This window comes from Entelurus aequoreus, linkage group LG16, assembly GCF_033978785.1.
Source record: "Entelurus aequoreus isolate RoL-2023_Sb linkage group LG16, RoL_Eaeq_v1.1, whole genome shotgun sequence".
Lineage (NCBI taxonomy): Eukaryota > Metazoa > Chordata > Actinopteri > Syngnathiformes > Syngnathidae > Entelurus > Entelurus aequoreus.
Genome location: NC_084746.1, coordinates 13,725,833 through 13,751,705, shown reverse-complemented (window position 1 = coordinate 13,751,705; position 25,873 = coordinate 13,725,833). Strand labels below are relative to the sequence as shown.

Here is a 25,873-nt window from a genome sequence, read left to right as displayed (position 1 = left end):
ATGGTTTAATAGTATTGTTGATTTTCTGTCAATCCTTCAAGTCAGGGGTTTATGTATTTTGTTTCTATCTGCATTTGAGCCCGATGCTATCACGTTAGCTCCCTAGCTAAGTTAGCTTCAATGGCGTCGTTAGCAACAGCATTGTTAACCTTCGCCAGGCTGGAAAGCATTAACCGTGTATTTACATGTCCATGGTTTAATAGTATTGTTGATCTTCTGTCTATCAGGGATTTATTTATTTTGTCAGGGATTTATTTATTTTGTTTCTATATGCAGTTAAGCACGATGCTATCACGTTAGCTCCGTAGCTAAAGTGTTTCGTTTATGTATTATCGTGGAGATAAAAGTCACTGTGAATGTCCATTTCGCGTTCTCGACTCTCATTTTCAAGAGGATATAGTATCCGAGGTGGTTTAAAATACAAATCCGTGATCCACAATAGAAAAAGGAGAGAGTGTGGAATCCAATGAGCCAGCTTGTACCTAAGTTACGGTCAGTGCGAAAAAAAGATATTTCTTGCACTGCATTCTAGTCCGTCACTCTAACGTTCCTCATCCACGAATCTTTCATCCTCGCTCAAATTAATGGGGTAATCGTCGCTTTCTCAGTCCGAATCGCTCTAGCTGCATTGAAAACAATAGGAAAATATGAGGAGGCGATCAACTGACTACGTCACGCTACTTCCGGTAGGGGCAAGGCTTTTTTTTATCAGAGACCAAAAGTTGCGGACTTTATCGTCGTCGTTCTCTACTAAATCCTTTCAGCAAAAATATGGCAATATCGCGAAATGATCAAGTATGACACATAGAATGGATCTGCTATCCCCGTTTAAATAAATAAAAATCATTTCAGTAGGCCTTTAATATAAATACGGCAATTAGGCAATATTTAAACCGTTTATTTACCAATCAGCTTTTATTCTCTCCAACACATGAGTAAGTGACAAATATGTATTAATACCACATATCCCCGGTTATATCATTTAGGATGACTTTGATTGGGGCGTCATTTTGTGCTGAATGTTCATCTAAAAACAATACATAACATTTTTATTTGTGAGATGAAAAGTAGAGTGACTGAAATCACACGCACGAATAAAATAAAAAACAGCGATTTCCCTCAACTAGCAAGTCAATTTGTAACGAACACACCCAACTTCTCCGGGTGGAGCCGCCACGACGCTAATTAAGGAGCTGATAATCAGCTGGGAACTAGTTAAACGGTAAATAAACAAGACATATATGACCATTAACCACAACATGATTATATTATTATTTTTAATATCCCAGAAATTAATCCCGCATAACAAACATCTTTCCCCCGCCCGCCAAAATGTATATTTTTTTATTTGCCAAAGTCCCCAAAGTTACCCCTACTTACGGTACCACGCAACTCAAGTCCTCCGAAGTGTCTCTGTTCGTCCCAGTTCTCCACAGGCCAATTATACATCCACAAAAAGGTCAAAAATGAGGATTTTCTCCAAGTAGATCGAGGCTCCGCAGCAAAACGATTCGGCTGACAGGTGATCCGGGTGGTGTCTGACGTCACTTTCCGTTTCCGCCCCGCCCGGTTTCATCCCCACATTCCATTAATTTCCATTGTTGATATTACCATTATTATTGGATACACCTGTAACAGTTCATAACACTTCATAAATGCATGACATATTAAGTATATATACGTTTTTCCCCAGCTACTTGTGACTGGCAGTATTGATCATAGACATCTTATAAGGGTACGCAGCCTCGAGCGCTACTGCCTACTGGGCCTGACGAGACGCGGGGCCGCCATCTTGGAGTGGTGATCCGCTCCACTCAGTGCAATTCATTTGACAGGAGCAATGAACTGTCACCGCATTTAATTCATTTTACCTCACTGAACACCACTGATTTTCACGCGGTTTTTTGTCATACGTGTAGCTAAGATAAAGGACACGTGTTTTATTATTCATAGTTTGCTTAACAGTAATATAATATTCTTATATGCTATAAGTGACCAGATGTCCGAGATCAAAACTGGGAATATAATCCCAGAGAAGGGGGAAAAAAACAGTCAGCTATTTTTAAGTTGAAGAAACAATATGATTAGGTTATATATACATGCGTATATCCTACACAAACAGTGTATGAATACATTAGATATCTATATATCTTAGGGACCTATAGACTGTATCTCTGTTGCTGCAGCAGCAGAGAGTTTATTCTGTCTTTACACTTTGTATTGATATTTTGTATTACATTCTTCCCCTAAAGGCCTACTGAAATTTTTTTATTTAAACGGGGATAGCAGATCCATTCTATGTGTCATACGTGATCATTTCGCGATATTGCCATATTTTTTGCTGAAAGGATTTAGTAGAGAACATCGACGATAAAGTTGCAACTTTTGCTGGCTGATAAAAAAAAGCCTTGCCTGTACCGGAAGTAGCGTGACGTCACCGAAGGAAGGACTTCTCACAATTCCCCATTGTTTACAATGGAGCGAGAGAGATTCCGACGAGAAAGCGACGATTACCCCATTAATTTGAGCGAGGATGAAAGATTCGTGGATGAGGAACGTTAGAGTGAAGGACTAGAATGCATTGCAAGACATATCTTTTTTCGCTCTGACCGTAATTTAGGTACAAGCTGGCTCATTGGATTCCACACTCACTCCTTTTTCTATTGTGGATTACGGATTTGTATTTTAAACCACCTCGGATACTATATCCTCTTGAAAATGAGAGTCGAGAACGTGAAATGGACATTCACAGTGACTTTTATCTCCATGTCAATACATTGGCAAAACACTTTAGCTACGTGCTAACGTGATAGCATCGTGCTTAACTGCATATAGAAACAAAAGAAATAAATCCCTGACTGGAAGGATAGCTAGAAAATCAACAATACTATTAAACCATGGACATGTAACTACACGGTTAATGCTTTCCAGGCTGGCGAAGGTTAACAATGCTGTTGCTAACGACGCCATTGAAGCTAACTTAGCAACCGGACCTCACAGAGCTATGCTAAAAACATTAGCTCTCCACGTACGCCAGCCAGCCCTCATCTGCTCATCAACACCCGTGCTCACCTGCGTTCCAGCGATCGACGGTGCGACGAAGGACTTCACCCGATCACAAATGCGGTTGGCGGCCCGGTGACGGAGGTAGTTAAGGTGAGTTCGGCGGCTAGCGCGTCTGCTATCCATCTCTCAGTCCTCCTGGTTGTGTTGCTGTAGTCCGCCGCTAATACACCGATCCCACCTACAACTTTCTTATTTGCAGTCTCCATTGTTCATTAAACAAATTGCAAAAATTCCCCAACACAGATGTCGAGAATACTGTGGAATTTTGAGATGAAAACAGAGTTTTTTGTATAGGATTCAATGGGTCCGTATACTTCCGTACCAACCCTTGACGTTACGCGCATACGTCAGCATGAAAAAATGTTTTCAACCGGAAGTGTGGCGGGAAATTTAAAATTGCACTTTATAAGTTAACCCGGCCGTATTGGCATGTGTTGCAATGTTAAGATTTCATCATTGATATATAAACTATCAGACTGCGTGGTCGGTATTAGTGGCTTTCAGTAGGCCTTTAAATGATAATGTTTACAGTGATTGTTTTATATGTATTTTTTATGTATGTCGCTTTGGAAAAAAAGCGTCTGCCAAGTAGTTAAACATAAACATATATAAACACCTGAAAGTCTTTATATCAGCTAAAACCACCAATCTGTTTCACTGGATTCAGAATAAAACCAAATTCTGTTTTACCCAACAATGTTAATATTTGAATATTGTTACTTGAAGACTTATTCCTGGTTACAATTATACTGTTAAGAAAGTATTGTCTTATACTTTGCCTAAAATGAGAATGCATCATAATCAGTGGCGGCTGGTGAATTTTGTTTTAGGTGTCACAATCATTTATTTCAACTTTATGTTATTCATGTATGACATTTTTAAATTGAATTAATTTTATTGACAAGCAATTCTATTATGGTCATACTCTAGTTTGCTAGCGGCTATGATTTCAGTACTATTGAAGATCTTTGCTCCTTCTCAACTCTGTGGTAATATTCTTTTCACAAAATACAACCAATAGTACGTTAATGTTAAATCTTACTTGTGAAAAGTAATCCCCTGATTCCTATTTTCAGCAGTCCGCTCATTTGAGCAGGAAAACGCTGAACACCATCTTTGTTTTCTACCTGTCAACTGTCAGTTTAGGCTGCTCGCCGGCTCCTCATCACCACTTCAAGATGGCGGCCCGATTTCTCGCGTCACAGCAGCCAATGCTGCGTCTACTTATAAGATGTGTATGGTATTGATCTTTTTTTGTGTCACGCCCCGGAAGAGTTGGTGCTGCAGGGAATTCTGGGAATTTGCTCTGTTGTGTTTATGTTGTGTAGCGGTGCAAATATTCTCCGGAAATGTGTTTGTCATTGTTGTTTAGTGTTTCACTATTTGGCACATGTTTATGACAGTGTTGGCGTCGTTTATACGGCCAACCTTAGTGTGACATGTATGGCTGTTGACTAAGTGTGCCCTTCATTTCCTAGCATCTGTTTGACCAAAAGTAATGTAGTCATTAACTAATGTTCATAAACTACAGTTGTGATCATGCCGAGTGACAGCTTATTTTGACATCTTCAACCAAAGAGCAATATTATACAATATGGAAGGTTCCCTACAACCATTACAGAATGTAAAACAAATATTTACAGTGCTAAAATAAAACGTGATAAAAGAAATATAGGTGAAGATAAGTCATACTAAAAATGTATACTGGTTCTATACCCATGTCCTATGTGTTGTCATAATTAGTTCAATCATTTTATTTTGACTTGTTACTGTTTCTTTTAGTAGTTCTCCATCCATCCATCCATCCATCAATCTTTTTCGGCTTATCTGAAGTCGGGTCACGGGCGCAGCAGCCTAAGCAGAGAAGCCCAGCCTTCCCTCTCCCCAGCTACTTCCTCCAGCTCTTTTCGGGGGATCCTGAGGCGTTCCCAGGCCAGCTGAGAGACACAGTCTCTTCGCCGTGTCCTGGGTCCCCTAAACACCTCCCTACAGAGGCGTCCGGGGGCCATCCTGACCACCTTGTAAGATAATAAGATAAAGTACCAATGATTGTCACACGCACACTAGTTGTGGTGAGATTATCCTCTGCATTTGGCCCATCACCCTCACCCCCTGTGAGGTGAGGGGAGCGGTGAGCAGCAGCGGTGGCCGCGGCCGGGAATCATTTTTGGTGATTTAACCCCCAATTCCAAGCCTTGATGCTGAGTCCCAAGCAGGGAGCTAATGGGTCCCATTTGTATAGTCTTTGGTATGACTCAGTCGGGGTTTGAACTCACGACCTACCGATCTGAGGGCGGACACGTCTAACCACTATCTGGCTCCTAGTTGTTTTCTACTGTAAGTTCTCCTCTTACTACTTTTACTACTTTCGTTTGCTTGTTCCCTTATTTTTGTCCACCTTTTGTTCTTTGCTATTTTCGTTGACTATTTTCTTCTACTCTTTGCAATTAAAATACGGGGGTCCACCGTGAGCCGCACGCTGAAATATCTAATGATTCAGGGGCCAATCCATGACGAAGTCTCACAGCCTGGGGCGTAATAATAATAATAATGGACTGCAACCCCCCCCTCAAAAAAAAAAACCCTTAACATCACATTTTTAATTATGTAAAGTTGTTATATCGCACACAAAAATTTTTTAAAATTTTTTCTCGTTAATTTGTATGAGTAGAAAACGTTAATTAAAATACATTTAGTTCGATTTAAAAAGTATACAAATTGCTTCACATATGAAAAAAGTAGGGCCCTGCTTGAACCCTCAAACTTTGGCACTCCAAAGAAATCACTTCATTAAATATTCAAACACAGTGTTACTGTTCAAACTGTATGTAATGTTACAGAGGGCCAAAAAGTACTAAAGAAGATTAAGTCATAAGTCAGGATGTGGATATATACAACCAGGATGGCGGATAGCTTAAAAAAAACTACAAGTTGCAATACCCTTGTCAGCCTGTAGGAGTCATAAATCATTAAGACTTATAGACTACAACCAAGATGGCGGACAGTTTAAAAAAAAACTACAAAATTAAAATGGCAGCCGGATATGACGTGTACTTCCTGTCTCCGGTTTAGGCCGTGGTCACTTCTTGGGGTCATAAATCCATCGCCCCAGCATAAAACAATTCCCCAATTCTCCCACCGATACTTTATCTTATTATACAAACCCTGTTTCCATATGAGTTGGGAAATTGTGTTAGATGTAAATATAAACGGAATACAATGATTTGCAAATCCTTTTCAACCCATATTCAGTTGAATATGCTACAAAGACAACATATTTGATGTTCAAACTGATAAACTTTTTTTTTTTGGCAAATAATCATTAACTTTAGAATTTGATGCCAGCAACACGTGACAAAGAAGTTGGGAAAGGTGGCAATAAATACTGATAAAGTTGAGGAATGCTCATCAAACACTTATTTGGAACATCCCACAGGTGAACAGGCAAATTGGGAACAGGTGGGTGCCATGATTGGGTATAAAAGTAGATTCCATGAAATGCTCAGTCATTCACAAACAAGGATGGGGCGAGGGTCACCACTTTGTCAACAAATGCGTGAGCAAATTGTTGAACAGTTTAAGAAAAACCTTTCTCAACCAGCTATTGCAAGGAATTTAGGGATTTCACCATCTACGCTCCGTAATATCATCAAAGGGTTCAGAGAATCTGGAGAAATCACTGCACGTAAGCGGCTAAGCCCGTGACCTTCCATCCCTCAGGCTGTACTGCATCAACAAGCGACATCAGTGTGTAAAGGATATCATCACATGGGCTCAGGAACACTTCAGAAAACCACTGTCAGTAACTACAGTTGGTCGCTACATCTGTAAGTGCAAGTTAAAACTCTCCTATGCAAGGCGAAAACCGTTTATCAACAACACCCAGAAACGCCGTCGGCTTCGCTGGGCCTGAGCACATCTAAGATGGACTGATACAAGGTGGAAAAGTGTTCTGTGGTCTGACGAGTCCACATTTCAAATTGTTTTTGGAAACTGTGGACGTCGTGTTCTCCGGAACCAAAGAGGAAAAGAACCATCCTGATTGTTATTGGCGCAAAGTTGAAAAGCCAGCATCTGTGATGGTATGGGGGTGTATTAGTGCCCAAGACATGGGTAACTTACACATCTGTGAAGGCACCATTAATGCTGAAAGGTACATACAGGTTTTGGAGCAACATATGTTGCCATCCAAGCAACGTTACCATGGACGCCCCTGCTTATTTCAGCAAGACACTGCCAAGCCACGTGTTACATCAACGTGGCTTCATAGTAAAAGAGTGCGGGTACTAGACTGGCCTGCCTGTAGTCCAGACCTGTCTCCCATTGAAAATGTGTGGCGCATTATGAAGCCTAAAATAGCACAACGGAGACCCCCGGACTGTTGAACAACTTAAGCTGTACATCAAGCAAGAATGGGAAAGAATTCCACCTGAGAAGCTTCAAAAATGTGTCTCCTCAGTTCCCAAACGTTTACTGAGTGTTGTTAAAAGGAAAGGCCATGTAACACAGTGGTGAACATGCCCTTTCCCAACTACTTTGGCACGTGTTGCAGCCATGAAATTCTAAGTTAATTATTATTTGCAAAAAAAAAATGAAGTATATGAGTTTGAACATCAAATATCTTGTCTTTGTAGTGCATTCAATTGAATATGGATTGAAAAGGATTTGCAAATCATTGTATTCCGTTTATATTTACATCTAACACAATTTCCCAACTCATATGGAAACGGTGTTTGTACATATTTTATAAAACCTTTGCCTTTTTTAATGAATATTTAGGCCTACTATGCTACTGTATTTATCGTTGGACACCATGGTGGTACTTGGAGAGCCAGGTTATTTTCTGAGATGGTATTTGGTGAAAACAGTTTGAGAACCACTGTCCTAAAATATAACAGTATTATGTCACAATAGAATATTGCTCTTCAGAATTTATTCAAACGTCTTTTATTTGAGGTCTCATTGTACTGAGCAGATGTATTGTGTGTAGTGTGGAGAATGCATATATGAGTTCTTTCTTTATTCATAGCCATGTTTAGAGCAGCTAGTACTTTTCCTTTGTATATTCTACCAGTTTCTCTTTGTCTTCAGAGGTCTGTTTAGTGTCTTAACCATTGGAATGTGAATACATCCCCCACTTCTTTCCTTTTCAGTATTGCAAGAGGGAGAGGTGGGGGCTTTCTTTGTGTGCAAGAAGTTGGCTCTTCCGTTCGAATGTCAGATCAACTAGAGTAGCTGATATGAATGTATTGGTTAAGCTGATCTCCTGAAATTTCAGTAAAACTTGATAATATTCCTATTCTGTCTTGATGGTCCTTCTTACTCAGCATATGTCATCGAAAGAACTTGGGATTGACCAGTAACTAAGATTCCCTGGGTGGAAGAGCTGGTCGACGCAACAGTAGTTTATGGTTTAAAAAGACCTGAATGTCACAAATAGACCAAAAATGGCTATTTCCACCATTAAACTTCTAAATCATGCAAGTATTAGTTCTGGCATACAAACTACAGTAAATAAATAACAAACTAAGTATTTTCATGTGCTTTGCTACTCACACTGTTGTTGTTTTACAGCTGTGTTTTAAAAAAAAGAATGAAGTCTACTGAGTGTTACGCAGTCTGTGGACAACCGAGACTCTGTGGTTGGTCAGACTGTTCAGGACACAACTGTTACTGAGCGGCGGTCGTTTGTACTTCTGACCGTCTGCACTCGTCTTCTGGCAATAGTCGTCTTCCTTATCCTCCTCGAAGTCGGTGTCTTCATCGCTGCGTTCGTCTTTGTCCAGCTGAGGGCAGAAAACGTCGACCTTAAACAGCCTGTTTGCATTTTCTTTGTCTTAAATACAGTCGTGGTCAAAAGTTGACATACACTTGTAAAGAACATCATGTCATGGCTGTCTTGAGTTTCCAATCATTTCTACAACTCTTAATTTTTTGTGATGTAGTGATTGGAGCACATACTTGTTGGTCACAAAAAACATTCATGAAATGTGTTTCTTTTATGAATTTATTATGGGTCTACTGAAAATGTGAGCAAATGTGCTGGGTCAAAAGTATACATACAGCAATGTTAATATTTGCTTACATGTCCCTTGGCAAGTTTACCTGCAATAAGGCACTTTTGGTAGCCATCCACAAGCTTCTGCTTGAATTTTGAACCACTCCTCTTGACAAAATTGGTGCAGTTCAGCTAAATGTGTTGGTTTCCTGACATGGACTTGTTTCTTCAGCATTGTCCACACGTTTAAGTCAGGACTTTGGGAAGGCCATTCTAAAACCTTCATTCTAGCCTGACTTAGCCATTCCTTCACCACTTTTGACATGTGTTTGGGGTCATTGCCCTGTTGGAACACCCAACTGCGCCCAAGACCCAACCTCCGGGCTGGAGATTTTAGCTTGTCCTGAAGAATTTGGAGGTAATCCTCCTTTTAAATTGTCCCATTTAAAGCACCAGTTTCATTGCAGCAAAACAGGCCCAGAGCATAATACTACCAGCACCATGCTTGACGTTATGTTTGGTGTTCCTGGGATTCAAGGCCTCACCTTTTCTCCTCTAAACATATTTGGTAAGTTTGACTGCAATAAGGCGCTTTTGGTAGCTATCCACAAGATTCTGGTTGAATTTTTGACCTCTCCTCTTGACAAAATTGGTTGCAGTTCAGCTAAATGTGTTGGTTTCCTGACATGGACTTGTTTCTTCAGCATTGTCCACACTTAAATCAGGACTTTGGGAAGACCATTCTGAAAAATTATAGCCTGATTTAGCCATTCCTTTACCACTTTTGACGTGTTTGACGTTTGGAACACCCAACTGCGCCCAAGACCCAACCTCCGGGCTGATGATTTTAGGTTGTCCTGAAGAATTTGGAGGTAATCCTCCTTTTTCATTGTCCCATTTACTCTCTGTAAAGCAGCAGTTCCATTCGCAGCAAAACAGGCCCAGAGCATAATACTACCACCACCATGCTTGACGGTAGGAGTGTGTGGAGGGGGGCGTGGCCTGCGGGCCTGCCGCGGAACGGGGTGTGCAAGGACCGGCCTCGAAGACAGCGACAGGTGAGTGGATGGCCCAGGTGGGCCTTGTTATCTAATCACCTGTCGCCTTTATTAGCAGCAGCCGGAATGAGACATGTTGTTGGAGCTGGAGTGGGAGCGAGAGAGAGAGAGCGAAACACCGAAAACATTTCGCGGGAAAGCAGAACACTCGCACTTTGTGAGGGAAATAAAACAGTGTTGTGACCCTGATCCGGGCTCTTGTGACAATGTTTGGTGGTCCAAGGAACCCACTGGAGGGCAACCTCCACAGTGTGGTGTCCCTGGGATTAAAGGCCTCACTTTTTCTCCTCCAAACATATTGCTGGGTATTGTGGTCAAACGTTTACATTTTTGTCTCATCTGACATCACATGGACAAATATAAGACCTTCTGGAGGAAAGTTCTGTGGTCAGATGAAACAAAAATTGAGCTGTTTGGCCACAATACCCAGCAATATGTTAGGAGGAGAAAAAGTGAGGGCTTTAATCCCAGGAACACCAAACCTACCGTCAAGCATGGTGGTGGTAGTATTATACTCTGGGCCTGTTTTGCTGCCAATGGAACTGGTAAAAAGGGTAATTATGTAAACTTTTGACCACGACTGTATGTGTTTTTATGGTAGAAGAAGGTGCATCTAGGAGTCCAGCAGAGGGTGCAGTCTCACAAATCACTTCACTAACATACTCCAGCTGGAAGATGCTTTGAATAGGCGTTTTGTAAGTAGAGTGCAATGTTTGCTGTGTGCCTGGTTGATGTGTTAGAACTGAATTTAAAATGTGAGATAGTGTTTAGAGCAGTGGTGTCCAAACTTTCTCGAAAAGTTGAAGGCTGTAGGGGCCATTTTGTTCTTTTTTCGTACAAAATGTAGACCCCAGCCCGCCTGCAGGCGGTAGAAAATGGATGGATGGAAGACCCTAAAACCTATCATGATCTCACATGACAATTGTTATCAGTTTCTTGAATTTTGTATTATTATCCCGTCCAGCGCTCTCATTTTTGCCTCCATTTGCTACTGCTCCTCTGGTCTGAGCCCCAGCTCCCTCATGTGTCCCTGGTTGCCAATCAGGATGCTATTCGGGACTGGATCATTTTGCTTTGTACCACGGTGTTGTACTTTGCGCTACTTCGGACGCCTGTTGTCCAGCTGCACATCTTTGCTTTTGTCTTACCTGTGTTTCCCTAATAAAAAGGGCTTCTTTTCTGCACTTGCCTGCTGCCTCTGCATCCCAGGGTCCATACATACACCGAAATGTATCCAATACGTGTTTATTTTGTTTGTAGAAAGTGTCGCGGGACAATAAAAGACGTTGAACACCCCTAGTCTAGGGTATCATAAATAAGCATTTTGAGCAATTTTTATGGGTTTGTCCATTCATTGGGTGTTGGAATATAGCGCTTTTCTACGTTTATTAACCATCAATTGTTATTAATTTCAAGAATTGTATTTTAAAGTTATTACTGTTGGGTTTTTTTGTTTGCAAATGACAATATTATATTGGAGATGTTATTTTTCGAATTTGTGAAGATTGGGTAGATTTGTGGAGACTATTTTTAGATTGTTGGGTCCAAAATAAACAAGTAAAAAAATAAAATTAATTTCGGATTCATATATGTATTATTTAAAAAACGTTTTTTTACTTTTTTTCTCAAGTTTTATTTAAACGTCCGTCCTGAACAAACTATCAAACATGTTGTCATGTTGGAACGGGTTATGTACGGGTGGGTTTGTTTACAAATGACAATATAATATTGGAGATGTTATTTTTCGTATTTGTGAAGATTGGGTAGATTTGTGGAGACTATTTTTCAGATTGTTGGGTCCAAAATAAACAAGTAAATAAATAAAATTAATTTCGGATTCATATATTTATTATTTTTTAATTTTTTTAAAAACTTTTTTTCTCAAGTTTTCTCAAACGTCCGTCCTGAACAAACTATCAAACATGTTGTCATGTTGGAACGGGCTATGTACGGGTGGGTTTGTTTACAAATGACAATATAATATTGGAGATGTTATTTTTCGTATTTGTGAAGATTGGGTAGATTTGTGGAGACTATTTTTCAGATTGTTGGGTCCAAAATAAACAAGTAAATAAATAAAATTAATTTCGGATTCATATATTTATTATTTTTTAATTTTTTTAAAAACTTTTTTTCTCAAGTTTTCTCAAACGTCCGTCCTGAACAAACTATCAAACATGTTGTTGTGGGTAGATTTGTGGAGACTATTTTTTAGATTGTTGGGTCCAAAATAAACAAGTAAATAAATAAAATTAATTTCGGATTCATATATTTATTTATTTTTTTTAAACTTTTTTTCTCAAGTTTCTCAAACGTCCGTCCTGAACAAACTATCAAACATGTTGTCATGTTGGAACGGGTTATGTACGGGTGGGTTTGTTTACAAATGACAATATAATATTGGAGATGTTATTTTTCGTATTTGTGAAGATTGGGTAGATTTGTGGAGACTATTTTTTAGATTGTTGGGTCCAAAATAAACAAGTAAATAAATAAAATTAATTTCGGGTTTCATATATTTATTATTTTTTTCTTTTTTTTAAAACTTTTTTTCTCAAGTTTCTCAAACTTCAGCCCTGAACAAACTATCAAACATGTTGTCATGTTGGAACGGGTTCAGACTTTGTTTATTTATGTTCCCGTGTTTTGTATTGGTGGGTTTGTTTACAAATGACAATATAATGGAGATGTTATTTTTCGTATTTGTGTAGATTTGTGTAGACTATTTTTGGATTGTTGTGTCCAAAATAAACAAATAAAATTCATTTCGGATTAAAAAATATATATATATATATATGTTTTAACTTTTTTTACTCAAGTTTCTCAATAGACTTCAGTCCTAAACAAACTATCAAACATGTTGACATGTCGGAACGGGTTCAGACTTTTTTATTTATGTTCTGTGTTTTGTATAGGTGGGTTGCAATCACCAAGAGACACATCCTGGCAATTTTGGGTTTCAGGCGATGGTCTGGAGTCCCATTAGACTACTGTTTATTTACCTGAATCCGGGCAGATTTGGGCTTATTTTGAAAGGTTTAGAGGCAAATATAAAAGTGATCATGAAAAATTATTTAAAATGAGATGGAGTGGATTTTTACACTCTTAAGAAAAATAATTTTTTTAAAGATTTAAACCATTTATCATCACCAAGAGGTTACTACTACCTCACTTCAGTTGACACTCACATTATTTATAGAAGAAAAGATCATGTCTTTACATCTGAGGGGTCCACAAATGAAACATTAATGTGTGAAAGACAAAGTTGGACTTATTGGTGCATGGCTAAGTAACGTATTTGATTGACATAACGAGCGCTGCTGTGATCGTGACTGTGGAGGAAGATGTGGTCAGCGCTGCCTGCAGGAGCAAAGGTCGCCACCTCTGTCCATGGTGCTGAGGACAGAGCACCATCAGACGGGGGCGTGGCAGTGCTGACGGCGAGACACAGCTGGCAGGTGATTAGATTTCACAGGTGGTACGTGTTAATCTAATCATCTGTTGTCTTTAACAGTAAGCGGCCGGGAGCAGGAGGGGAGAGAGGATACGGATGTGACTGAAAAGTCACGTTCTGGGGGAGAAAGACTTTTGATAAAACCTAAGTACATTAAAACCTTTGTTAAAAACTGCGCGCTTAGCTCTTGTGCCGTGTCTACAGTGGAACTGCTAGGAAGCAACTTCCACAGTGACGCTAATGAGAAAAAGGACACGTTTGTTTGCAGTTGATTTCCTACTACAATAATTAGTCTGATCTACAACTCATGTCTGCAGTTGTTTTTATGATGTGAAGTTGATATTTTGTCTCGTTATTTAGCTCTAGATGTTGTTCTGTAATGTTTGCTAGTGATATCAAGATTCACTATATGCTGTTGAGACTTATTTATCTACTTTATTAATACTATGGAGGATATTTTCTTGATGCTAACAAATATCACCAAAGACGCTATAGTGTGGTCATCCGTGTCGAATAAAGCACTTGTCTTTCCTGCACAACTACAACTAAGTTTTTAGTTTCTGTTATGCAAATGGCCAAAGAAAATATGGTGGATTGCACCAACAATCACAATATTTATTACTAGGACTTAACATGACGTTAGTTCATTTGCACAAGCAAGCCTTCTAGTTATACCAACCACAAAAGAGCACAAACTAATGCCATCTATTGTCATTTCTTTACGTTTAGTTCTGCCCTCAAACACTACTAATATGGTAGAGAATAAACTCAATTGCATCACAGAAAGTTTCTCAAACGAATCACATGTTCAAACAAACATTTTACAAAGTGATATCTGCAGACACAAGCATGGTTCGATTGTATTCCACAAGATGATGAAAGTGATATTTTGAAGAGACATTTCCTTCGACGCACTTTTGTTTTTCCCTGACTTTCTTACCTTTATGAACCACTTCTTTCAGGACTCCATGAAAGCTATTACCTATCTCTCTATATGAACGACTGGAACACCCAAGAACAGAACAACAATACAAAATGTTTTTCTCAAACTCTACACTCTCACTTGTTTTAATGCTGCACTGAAGATGCTTGACCATCGTGTCGATTAAGCCGCGAAGAATAAAAACGGATGTTACGTCATATGCAACCTTCTTTTATATATATATATATATATATATATATATATATATATATATATATATATATATATATATATATATATATAAATATATATGTATACCTACATATATATATACATATTTATATATGTATATATATATATATATATGTGTGTATATATATGTATATATATATATATATATGTATACATACATATATACATATATATATGTATACATATATATATATATGTATACATATATGTATATATATATATATATGTATACATACATACTGTATATACATATATATATATACACATATATACATATATATACTGTATATATATATACATATATACTGTGTATATATATATATATATATATATATATATATATATATATATATATATATATATATATATATATATATATATATATATATATATATATATATATATATATACACATACCAGTGGCGTGCAGTCACTAGAGGCAGGGGAGGCACGGCCTCACCTGCCATCATGGAAAGAAAAAAAAAAGTAAAAAGAAAAAAAATTAATTAAATTGTTATATGTATCCAGTGATTATACTAAAGTTATTTTCCATTTAACTTCACCAGTTTTAGATTATTTTTATTTTTATTTTCACATTTGCCGTTCAAATACTGAGAAGAGACGGTGCGGTGATCAGCAGCCAGTTGAGGCACGTTACTGATTTGTGCCTCAACATGGATTGCGGACTCGGCTAACTGCTGGCCTGCTGTGCAGTGAGACCGTATTGCTATATGAATTATATTATACATTTCCAAAGTTTAGTTAGCTGAGGTATATAATGTACATTGTATTTTGTCAACAACTGTATGTGTGTAACGTATTTCTTGTGCTGAGCGATCATAAAACTAGAGGCTCATCTCATAACCCCGCCTCCTGGTGCCAAGCACCTCCGCCGCAGAATGCACCGCCCGACGGGAGCGCCACACCAACCAAAGCCCACACCCAAACCCTCCACGTGCAAGACCGAATCCACCCAAAAAAAGTCACTTAACAAGAAGCCAAAAAGTGCAAAAACAACAACGCTCGCGCTGGAGAAGCCGCGAACGACCGCAGGGACACAACATTAGGTACACCTGCAGACTGCAGCACGAACACCACTGTTCCCGCACTTATAAGTAAAGGTAAGACAATAATAACGTTTTTTTTATTAAATGTGCTTTTTTGTGTGCTACAGTTTGTAAGTGTAAAGTTAAAGTTAAAGTTAGGTGTGGTTAGCTAGGTGTGGTGAAATGTGTCCTCTGCATTTGACCCATCCCCTTGTTCACCCCCTGGGAGGTGAGGGGAGCAGTGGGCAGCTGCGGCGCCGCGCCCGGGAATAATTTTTGGTGATTTAACCCCAATTCCAACCCTTGATGCTGAGTGCCAAGCAGGGAAGAATGCCTGTATGAGTATTTAAACATAACCCGTTAACTGCTGCCAATCACATGGTGAATAAGATACTCTTTAGGGTTCATATGTTTGTAAATCTGACTGTGATGATGCAGTGCCTCACCTGACATGAACCTCACCGCACGCCACTGATACATACATATATTTACATATATATATATATATATATATACGCACATATATATATATATATATATATATTTATACAGTGTTTCCCACACATTCATTTATTTGTGGCGGCCCGCCACGAAAGAATTACGTCCGCCACAAATAACAAATTTTTGTAAATAAAATTTAAAATTTAAAATTAAATAAAAAAAAAAAAAAAAAAAAAAAAAAAAAAAAAAAAAATATATATATATATATATATATATATATATATATATATATATATATATATATATATATATATATATATATATATATATATATATATATATATATATATATATATATATATTTTTTTTTTTTGTCCTCTCCAGCTTCTCAGGCAAATCATATAGTTGATGTAGATGCCCATATCGGCTGTTCAGATTTACTTGACAAAAGAGAAGTGTAGGATACTTCTCTTGTTGCCTTATTTGCATTTGACTTTATTAAATGTATTTATATTAGAAACACAACATGTGTATATAACAAAGGGTGCAAAGTCTGCAGGCAGTAGGAAACACATGGTTAAGTGTAGGGAGTAAAACTGATGGCAGTCTAAAGTTCAAGATTTTTGGAGCTCTTTGTTCAGTGGATCAGATGTTTGATGAAGCTCTGTGTCTATCTGCCACCACTACTGTTTTCTGTTTATTTGTTACTGACTGTGGCAGGACACCTCTGCCTCTGTTTCACTTTATGTTGCTGGTAAATAATATGGTTGTAGTAGTAGGCTAAAGTTAAGCTATTTAGTATGCACTAATTAAAGGGGCAGAGCTTTAAGAGACATTTTAGCTTTTATATTTTATAAGATATATTTTTTGTAAGAACCACAATTAATAAATATATTTCAGTGAATAACTTATTGTTCAAATCTGTATATAAATATGTACATAAAGTGTTGTAATTATATTGTAAAATGGATGGATGGAGGTCCGTTTAAAACAAAACTGTTATTATTAATTAGTAAGTACACATTTTTTGAGCCTTTTTAGAGAAAATCATATCATTGTAAATTATGCAAATTACTCGATGATGTCACGGTGACCACGCCCATAGCCACGCCCCCACCGCCACAGGTATCTTGGCAGTTTATGGGAAACACTGTTATAGGTGGCGGCGTGGCGAAGTTGGTAGAGTGGCCGTGCCAGTAATCGGAGGGTTGCTGGTTACTGGGGTTCAATCCCCACCTTCTACCATCCTAGTCACATCCGTTGTGTCCTTGGGCAAGACACTTCACCCTTGCTCCTGGTGGCTGCTGGTTAGCGCCTTGCATGGCAGCTCCCGCCATCAGTGTGTGAATGTGTGTGTGAATGGATGAATGTGGAAATACTGTCAAAGCGCTTTGAGTACCTTGAAGGGAGAAAAGCGCCATACAAGTATAACCAATTTATCATTTATTTATAATTTTTATATATATATATATATATATATTTTTTATATATATATATATATTTTATATATATATATATATATACATACATATATATATATATATATATATATATATATATATATATATATATATATATATATATATATATATATATATATATATATATATATATATATATATATATATATATATATATATGTATGTATATATATATATATATATATTTTTTTTTTTTAATTTTTTTTTTAAATTTAATTAATTTTTGTTTGTTTTGTCTGTTTCTCAGTACCTGTATTATATTTTCCCTATCAAATGAATAAACAAATATATATATAATATTCTGCAGCGGGAGGTGAGTCTTACCTTTCCTTTCAGGAATTTATGCACCATGCGTAAGATTAACGCGGCCCAGAAGACATGGAGACCTTGCAGCACCATTAGGAGCGCGTTGAAGCAGTAATATCCAGCAAAGGGTTGGAAGCTCTCCATGGACAGCACCAGGGTGGTGTGGATGATCCTGGGAATTAGGACCAAGTCATCAAGCATGAAGTCCTTCCCAAACATCTGAAGTAAGGGAAAAGTAGCTACTTGCTGGGGAAAATCACCAATCGGGTCAAAAAGAAGACGGCGGTAAAGATCACAAACAAAGTGTCGCAGACCTTCCTCCATCCTGAGCCGTAGTTAAACATTTTGGCAGACTGCAAGATCATCCGTGAGAACAGGAAGTCACAATATTATTTGTATTCATTAGGGCTGTCAAAATGAAGCAGTTAACTCATGTGATTAATCACAACAAATATTGCATTAATCGTGAACACACTTGGATCAATCGTGCAATTTATATAATAATAAAATAATAATAATCAATGTTTTAAAAACACGCAAGTCCTGAGTTGTATGTCGTAATATGAATATGTGCTTTGCTATGGAGTTTTTTCCAGGTCTCTAACTAATCCCCCCCCCCCCCCCTGGGAGTTTAGTTTGGAACTTGCTTTTTTCTCCTCTTCCCTTTCTTTCTCCTCGTCTGTCAGAATTGTTACTGACAATTTCTGTGTTTTAGAATCACTTCCTGTCAGCGCTCCTATTTTTGTTCCATTTCCGGCACGTCTCCCCGAGCGCCTGCGTCCCCTCACCTGTCCCTGATTGGCAGCCTGGCGCACCTGATTGCAGTTGCCAATCAGGCTGCTGTTAATGCCTGCCTCGCCCTCCAGTCAGGGCTGGATGATTGTTTCCTGTTGCCTGTTGCCTGTTGCCTGTTTCCTGTTTCCACTTTCCTGTTGCCTGGTTCCTGTTTCATGTTTCATGCTTCATGTTTCATGATGCCTGAAGCCTGGTTCCTGTTTCATGATTCATGTGGCCTGGTTCATGTTTCATGTTGCCTGGCTCAGTTTGGTTATGTTTGGGTTCTCCTGTGTTTTAGAATCACTTCCTGTCAGCGCGATTATTTTTGTACCATTTCCTGTATGTCTCCCCGAGCGCTCGTTTTCCTCACCTGTCCCTGATTGGCAGCCTGGCACACCGGGTTGCAGTTGCCAATCAGGCTGCTATTTATGCCTGCCTCGCCCTACAGTCGGGGCTCGATGATTGTTGCCTGTTGCCTGGTTCCTGTCGCGTGGTTCCTGTTGCCTAGTTCCTGTTGCATGTTTCATGTTTCATGATTCATGTTGCCTGGTTCATATTTCATGTTGCCTGGTTCAGTTTGGTTATGTTTGGGTTTTCCTGTGTTTTAGAACCACTTCCTGTCAGCGTGCTTATTTTTGTTCCATTTCCTGCATGTCTCCCCTACCGCTCGTTTTCCTCACCTGTCCCTGATTGGCAGCCTGGCACACCGGGTTGCAGTTGCCAATCAGGCTGCTATTTACGCCTGCCTCGCCCTCCAGTCAGGGCTTGATGATTGTTGCCTGTTGCCTGTTGCCTGTTTCATGTTGCCTGGTTACTGGTGCCTGGTTCCTGGTGCCTGGTTCCCGGTGCCTGTTTCATGTTGCCTGGTTCCTGGTTGCCTGGTTCCTGTTTCATGTTGCCTGGTTCCTGTTGCCTGGTTTCTGGTTTCCTTGGCCTGTTGCCTGGTTCCTGTTGCCTGGTTCCTGTTGCCTGGTTCCTGTTGCCCGTTTCCTGTTGCCTGTTTCCTGTTTCCTGTTGTACCTGCATGTGCGCTTACCCGTTGCACTATTTCCTTTCGGACTTTAAATGAATGACCTGACTTTTAAAACCCTTACTGGATGACATTCTGACAATAAAATGGCATTCGTGTACAAATATGGGGGTCTTTTCTTTAGCCAATTTGAATGATGCATGTGATTAATCGTGATTAATCCCAATTCCACACCATCTGATTAAAAATGCCTCATTTGACAGCCCGAGCAAAATTGAATGTTACCTCGAGGAGGATATCAGAGGAGTCGTGAAGAAGCATGACCAAGGTGCCGATGCGGATGTAGTTGGCACAATAGGAGAAACTCAGCAGGAAGATGGTGGCCAGGTGGTGGAGCACTTGTTCTTTAAAGTCCTGGTGAATGAAGAACACAACATCCAAAACAAAGTTTTTCAAACGTAGCCACACTTGACTGGAATAAATCGCACCTTCCTCTTGATGTCTGCAGAGATACGGAGCAGCAGGGAGCCGTAAAAGCCCAGCTCCAGCATGTAGTACCAGTAATGTTCTCGCTTCATGGGCTGTGGGAAAATGTACCTTTAGTATTGCAGATAAAAGGGAGATGTTTAGGAAGTTATATACAGAAGATGATCCAAGGTTTCCCAGGCCTGGAGGTGGGGCTCGATGGCCCCCGTTGCCCGAAGAGGCAACGGGGGCTTACCACCCATAGAAGTCGGTTGCAAGTACCACCGTAATGACCAACAGTAAAATAAAGTAGCAGAGTAGACCTAAGTATTCATTAAATCAAGGCAGAGGTTTTAATTAACAAGTATAATTAATATTTTAAGCAACTGTAACATTACCCAACGTTTGAACAGTAACACTGTTTGGAAAGTGTTTTAAATTTTTTATGTTTTATTTGGATTCAATTTTCTGGTTCATTGTTCTGATTTAAGCATACACGCGCCAGCTAGGGTAGTGCAATTTTGTCTTCATATTTTTTTTATTTCTGACTTTTTAGTCTAGCTTTAATATTTTTTTACACATGTTATTCTTATTATTTGTGTATTTTCCCACGTATTTTTTATATTATATTATAATACATTCTTAAGTGAGGGAAAGTTATATATATACATTATATATATATTTATTATATATGTATGTATATATATATATATATATATATATATATATATATATATATATATATATTTTTATTTTTTATTTTTATTATATATGTTATATACACTACCGTTCAAAAGTTTGGGGTCACCCAAACAATTTTGTGGGATAGCCTTCATTTCTAAGAACAAGAATAGACTGTCGAGTTTCAGATGAAAGTTCTCTTTTTCTGGCCATTTTGAGCGTTTAATTGACCCCACAAATGTGATGCTCCAGAAACTCAATCTGCTCAAAGGAAGGTCCGTTTTGTAGCTTCTGTAACGAGCTAAACTGTTTTCAGATGTGTGAACATGATTGCACAAGGGTTTTCTAATCATCAATTAGCCTTCTGAGCCAATGAGCAAACACATTGTACCATTAGAACACTGGAGTGATAGTTGCTGGAAATGGGCCTCTATACACCTATGTAGATAGTGCACCAAAAACCAGACATTTGCAGCTACAATAGTCATTTACCACATTAGCAATGCATAGAGTGTATTTCTTTAAAGTTAAGACTAGTTTAAAGTTATCTTCATTGAAAAGTACAGTGCTTTTCCTTCAAAAATAAGGACATTTCAATGTGACCCCAAACTTTTGAACGGTAGTGTATGTATATATATATAATAAATAAATATATATATATATATATATATATATATATATATATATATATATATATATATATATATATATATATATATATATATATATATATATATATATATATATATATATATATATGTATATATATATATATATATATATATATATATATATATATATATACACACATATACATATATATATATATATATATACACATATACATATATATATATACATACATATTTAATTAATTGATAAAAAAGAAATAAATAATATATTAATATATATAAATACATAATTTTATTTTATTTTTTTAAATTCATGTATTTATTAAAAAAATTCCCTCACCTAAGAATGTATTACAATATAATATAAAACATACATGGGGAAAAACACAAATAATAAGAATAAAATGTATTTAACTTTTTTTTTTTTAAAGAATACATTAAAAAAATACATATATAAAATAAAATAAAAATAAAAAATAAATAAATAAATTAAAAAATAAAATAAAATAAATATATATATATATATATATATATAGGTCAAAGCATGGGGATAAGGCACCACCTTATGGAATGTTTACAAACAAAAATATCAAAAATGAAATATCAATATTTCTCAATACTTCCCCCCAATAGATTGTAAATTGGTGTACATTTAAATTGCTGTTGACATCTTGTATCCTTGATGGGAAAAATAAAAACACTTAAAAAAAAGAACTATAGTGACGAGCCAGTCTTTTGAACGACTCTTTGAAAGGAACGGCTCCTTTAAGATGTGACTCCTTTCAAAGAGTCATAAATCCCCTCTCTAATGGTCATTCACAAATGTGACACACAACACAAGCAACGCTAGCACTAGTAGTAAACTTACATAAACAACATGAAGGCAAATGTACCACACATGAATCTAACCACTCATGATACTTTGAATCTTGCTACTGCTCCCTGGTGGAGTTACAAAATATGACATTCCGGTTACCGCGGGTAAAGTCCCACAATTCCAGACACAATGCCGTTCTACACCATTAAAATCTACATTCACTATAATAAACATATTGTTATTTTCCCTGTACATGCCTTTTTATTCTTGTTTTTAATATCTTGAATTCACGTTTTGTGACTATAATGTTGATCATAGACTGTAATGTTCTGACCTGAACTGGATATTGTCGCCAACATTCCCTGAGGTCCCAGAACCAAGGTGTCTATGGGGAAATTATAATGATCATTTAAATACAATTAAAAAAGCAAAGGCAAAATAAAGTAGTTATAAGAGTCAACACAACTTACATTAACCAAGCAGACCAGCCCAGCAATGAAGGCTGTGATGTAGAAAAAGAATCTCCAACTTGGAAAATTCACGTGAAAACCAGTTGAATCCGGCTGTAAAAAAATGTTACCTCAGAACGACAATGGATTTAAATTCTTACGCAGCCTCCGCAAACTTCCTGGTCAGACACGGCCTGTCCTGGTGCCTGCGAAGTCGGAACCAGCGCTCGACTTGCCTCTGGCTTCGGCTGCACAGGAACATTAAATGGACAACATCACTCTGGAAAACAAAAACAAATAAACACGCAGGAAGGCTTTTTTTTAATTTTAACTTTCACAAGAGATGATATTTTTCATGACAGCATCAACATGTACAGCACTTAAGATGTGACTTTACTACTTACGTATAAAATACTACACGGTCTAGCTCCATCCTATCTTGCTGATTGTATTGTACCATATGTCCCGGTAAGAAATCCAGCTTATTAGTGATTCCCAGAACCCAAAAAAAGTCTGCGGGCTATAGAGCGTTTTCTATTCGGGCTCCAGTACTCTGGAATGCCCTCCCGGTAACAGTTAGAGATGCTACCTCAGTAGAAGCATTTAATAATCAATTTTTACAGTTTGTCCCCCATAATGTTGACAAAATAGCAGGTAGATAAATGACACAATATGTTACTGCATTTGTCAACAGACTAATTAGGAGTCTTTGTTTGTTTACTTACTACTAAAAGACAAGTTGTCTAGTATGTTCACTATTTTGTTTAAGGACAAACTTGCAATAATAAACATATGTTTAATGTACCCTAAGATTTTTTGTTCAAATAAAGCCAACATTTTTGTGGTTCCCTTTATTTAGGAAAGTCTCGAAATACATTTAGGTAACGATACCAAAATATTGGTATGGGGACAACCCTAGTTTAAACAGTAAAGGAGGGTTTGTTGGTGGACATCAGACAGTTTGACCGCTAATGAGTTGACGTAAAAGTCACAACGTAACAGAAAATGTATTCCTCCCAATATCTGGAATATGACTTTTGGAATGATGTACCATATTTGAATGATATACCATATTGAACATGAGTTCACAATATCATTTTTTAACCATTTTAGCTTTAAGACTCCCGTTATCTTCCTTTGTTTCCACATTGGGGCCACATTGGAGCCACATTGGGGCCATATTTGTCATGTCTGTGTTGATCATGTTTTGGTTTGGCCATGTGCTGTTTGTTTTTTGGACACTTTCTTAGATCCTGGTTGTTCACTCCCTTGTTTTGTTTCCATAGCAACCCATTAGTTTTTCACCTGTCATGTCACGCATCTGTTTCACGTTTTGAGTCACGCACCTGTTGTTAATCATGTCTGTGTTATTTAAGCTTTTCATTTTCTGTTGGTCAGCCTGGCGACATCACATTTATGCTCTGCACATGTTATCATCGTTTTGCTTCATGCCATGTTCACAGTCCCATGCCAAGTAAGTTTTTGTTTCATGTTTATAGTTCTCCCCCTTTGTGCGCGCCTTTTGTTTTCATAGTCAAGTTTTTTTACCTCCGCTGTGAGCGCCTTTTGTTTATACCCTTTTGAGCCTTTTGAGTTAAAATATTAAACATGTACTCACATTCCCATCTTGCCCGCGCCAACTTTCCGTTGCCTTCCGGAAAAACAAATCCCAAGGACCAAGTGTTGACAATATTGGGGCCACATTGGAGCCACATTGGGGCCACATTGGAGCCAGATCCCTGCTTCCACCATCCTAGTTACTTCCGTTGTGTCCTTGGGCAAGACACTTTACCCACCTGCTTTCAGTGCCACCCACACTGGTTTAAATGTAACTTAGATATTGGCTTTCGCTATGTAAAGCGCTTTGAGTCACTAGAGAAAAAGCGCTATATAAATATAATTCACTTCACTTCACTTCACATTGGGGCCACATTGGGCCCACATTTGGGCCACATTGGGGCCCCATTGGGGCCACATTGGGACCACATTGGAGCCACGTTGGGGCCACATTGGGCCCACATTGGGCCCAAATTGGGGCCACATTGGGGCCACATTGGGGCCACATTGGGGCCAAATTGGTGCCATATTGGAGCCACATTAGAACCACATTGGGGCCACGTTGGGGCCACATTGGGGCCACATCGGAGCACAATTGAGGCCACATTGGGGCCACATTGGAGCCACAATGGGGCCACATTGGGGCCACATTGGGACCACATTGGAGCCACGGTGGAGCCACGTTGGGGCCACGTTGGGGCCACATTGGGGCCACATCGGAGCCACATTGGGGCCACATTGGGGCCCCCCTGTGCGTGTTTACACTGCAGTCTGATAAAAATCACATTTTCTATGCAGTCAGCTGGAAAAAATCAGATTCTCCAACAAATCCCATTTGGCCCACTTTGGCCTGCAGTGTAAACTTAGTGGTGACTTCCCCGGTTTAGTTCTCCTATTACCAAAGGTAAGAGTTGAGGAAGGGGTTTTACTGACACTAACCTGTGTGGGTCGCCGGCTTTGTTGCGCGTAAAACGACTCCAGCTCTGGGCAGGGCTCCGCCGCCGCCTGTGCTCTGTTGCTAACCCCGAGACATGTGCCCATGGGCGGGGCGAGGAACCTGAGGGCAGGGTGAAACAAAAACATGTGTGATGATCACGACCTGTCGTGTTTGATATATATATATATATATATATATATATATATATATATATATATATATATATATATATATATATATATATATATATATATATATATATATATGTATATATATGATTGGGTATAAAAGCAGCTTCCATGAAATGCTCAGTCATTCACAAACAAGTATTTATTTTATTTATATGTATAATAAAATAAATATATATACATATATATATATAGCTAGAATTCACTGAAAGTCAAGTATTTCATACATATATATATATATATATATATATATATATATATATATATATATATATATATATATATATATATATATATATATATATATATATATATATATATATATATATATATATATATATATGTGAAATACTTGAGTTGGTGAATTCTAGCTGTA

The 25,873-nt window shown here is 38.1% G+C and overlaps 2 protein-coding genes across 6 annotated transcripts in view; both read right to left on the bottom strand.

Annotated features, from left to right (window-relative positions):
• Positions 1-2,042, bottom strand: part of LOC133630620 (homer protein homolog 3-like) — a 104,460-nt gene extending 102,418 nt beyond the window's left edge. For 3 of the 4 annotated variants that reach the window (XM_062022213.1, XM_062022212.1, XM_062022211.1), the window contains exon 1: positions 1,381-2,042. The gene's annotated coding sequence lies outside the window, so the exon portion shown is untranslated. The remainder of the gene's footprint in view (positions 1-1,380) is intronic. The other variant, XM_062022214.1, reaches the window with a different exon arrangement.
• A 5,955-nt stretch (positions 2,043-7,997) lies between these two features.
• Positions 7,998-25,873, bottom strand: part of LOC133630614 (ceramide synthase 2-like) — a 44,606-nt gene continuing 26,730 nt past the window's right edge. For both annotated transcript variants that reach the window (XM_062022202.1, XM_062022203.1), the window contains exons 3-11: positions 25,312-25,429; positions 22,977-23,095; positions 22,837-22,894; positions 22,701-22,751; positions 20,260-20,352; positions 20,057-20,185; positions 18,268-18,377; positions 18,043-18,196; positions 7,998-8,852 (exon numbers count right to left, since the gene is read on the bottom strand). In XM_062022202.1, the coding sequence (XP_061878186.1) occupies positions 8,667-8,852; positions 18,043-18,196; positions 18,268-18,377; positions 20,057-20,185; positions 20,260-20,352; positions 22,701-22,751; positions 22,837-22,894; positions 22,977-23,095; positions 25,312-25,429 (1,018 nt within the window). In that variant the 3' untranslated portion in view covers positions 7,998-8,666. The remainder of the gene's footprint in view (positions 8,853-18,042; positions 18,197-18,267; positions 18,378-20,056; positions 20,186-20,259; positions 20,353-22,700; positions 22,752-22,836; positions 22,895-22,976; positions 23,096-25,311; positions 25,430-25,873) is intronic.